Here is a 1,474-nt window from a genome sequence, read left to right as displayed (position 1 = left end):
AAAAAAAAAAAAAAAAAAAAAAAATACCTGTTTTCTTACTTTAATAGAGCGTTGCTATTTCAGAAAAGTCAATTTGGGATCATTGATACTACATTATCTATATATTTCAGTTTTTATTTTATATTTAGGAAAACTATGCTGAAATTTGGAAATGATACGAATATATCTTTATGTATTTACTTACTTTGAATAAGTCTTTTTCAAAAAGTTTGGAGAATAAGGTTCTTTATGTTTTCTTTTTTGTGTTTACGTTAAGTATGGATGATCAGAAATCTTATGTATGATAAAGAGATTGTTTGCTAATTACAATGTATTTTTAAAAACCATTGTTTCTACCAGTAAACAGAAACTAAAATATAAACTGCATGCTCCAGTGAACTAATTTTCTTTTTTTTTGCTGCTATTTGTCTTCTCTTTTAGAAAAGTATTACTATATGTTTATTTGAATTCTGTAGTTTTTTGTTTTCTAATTTGAATATTAATTCTCATTATCTCAATTGTGTGATTACCCCAGCACTTAATTATTTTGATTTCTCCTTCTCTATCTTATGAATTCTTATTTTATTTTTATCGTTTTAAACATAGTCTAATGAGGGAAAGTTAAGTAATTTTCTGTATTCCCTAAACCTAGAGATATCAAAGCAGGAAATATCCTTCTGACAGAACCAGGCCAGGTGAAACTTGCTGACTTTGGATCTGCTTCCATGGCATCACCTGCCAATTCCTTTGTGGGAACGCCATATTGGTAAGAATAGTTAAAGCAGTCAGCAGCCGTTTTAAGTGTCTATCTGTGTTTAACATGAAATACAAATGAAGTGGAAGGTAAAGTACTGTCAGGAATGTTAAACTCAGCCAGGTGAAATGGCTCACACCTGTAATCCCAGAACTTTGGGAGGCCGAGGCAGACAGATCGCTTAAGGTCAGGAGTTTGAGACCAGCCTGACCAACATGGTGAAACCCTGTCTCTACCAAAAAGTACAAAAATTAGCCAGGTGTGGTGATGCACCCCTGTAGTCCCAGCGACTTGACAGGCTGAAGTGGGAGAATCACTTGAACCCAGGAGGCAGAGGTTGCAGTGAGCCGAGATTGTGCCGCTGTTCTCCAGCCTGGGCGACAGGGTGAGACCCTGTCTCTCAAAAAAAAAAAAAAAAAGATTAAAAATTGAAAAAAAGAATGTAGGACACTAATTGAAGACATGCATTAGTGCTTCATTTACAAATAAGATACCCATAAGATTGATAATTGTGTGATTGAGTTGTAAGCTGCCCTAGCCACTTTTATCATGGAACACCATTTTTATTTGAAAGAAACACACAAACTATGATTATTCAGTCTTGGTTATTGTGGCAGATAATTTTCTTTAATAAACGACATGAACTTATAACTTCAAGGAAAACAACTGACAATAGTTGTTGCCAATAGTAACATTCGATCTTTTAAGCAAGAATAGACTTTTTTTTTTTTTTTTTTTTTT

At 33.4% G+C, this 1,474-nt stretch overlaps 1 protein-coding gene across 1 annotated transcript in view; it reads left to right on the top strand.

The window, feature by feature from the left end:
• TAOK1 (TAO kinase 1) overlaps nucleotides 1-1,474 on the top strand; it is a 178,883-nt gene that overhangs the window by 107,741 nt on the left and 69,668 nt on the right. The window contains exon 8 of the mRNA XM_017855070.1: nucleotides 632-745. Within this exon, the coding sequence (XP_017710559.1) occupies nucleotides 632-745 (114 nt within the window). The remainder of the gene's footprint in view (nucleotides 1-631; nucleotides 746-1,474) is intronic.

The sequence above is a fragment of the Rhinopithecus bieti genome, unplaced genomic scaffold (assembly GCF_001698545.2).
Source record: "Rhinopithecus bieti isolate Rb0 unplaced genomic scaffold, ASM169854v2 scaffold_38691, whole genome shotgun sequence".
Classification (NCBI taxonomy): domain Eukaryota; kingdom Metazoa; phylum Chordata; class Mammalia; order Primates; family Cercopithecidae; genus Rhinopithecus; species Rhinopithecus bieti.
Note: the sequence above shows the minus strand (reverse complement) of the source record. Positions and strands in the feature narration are given on the sequence as shown.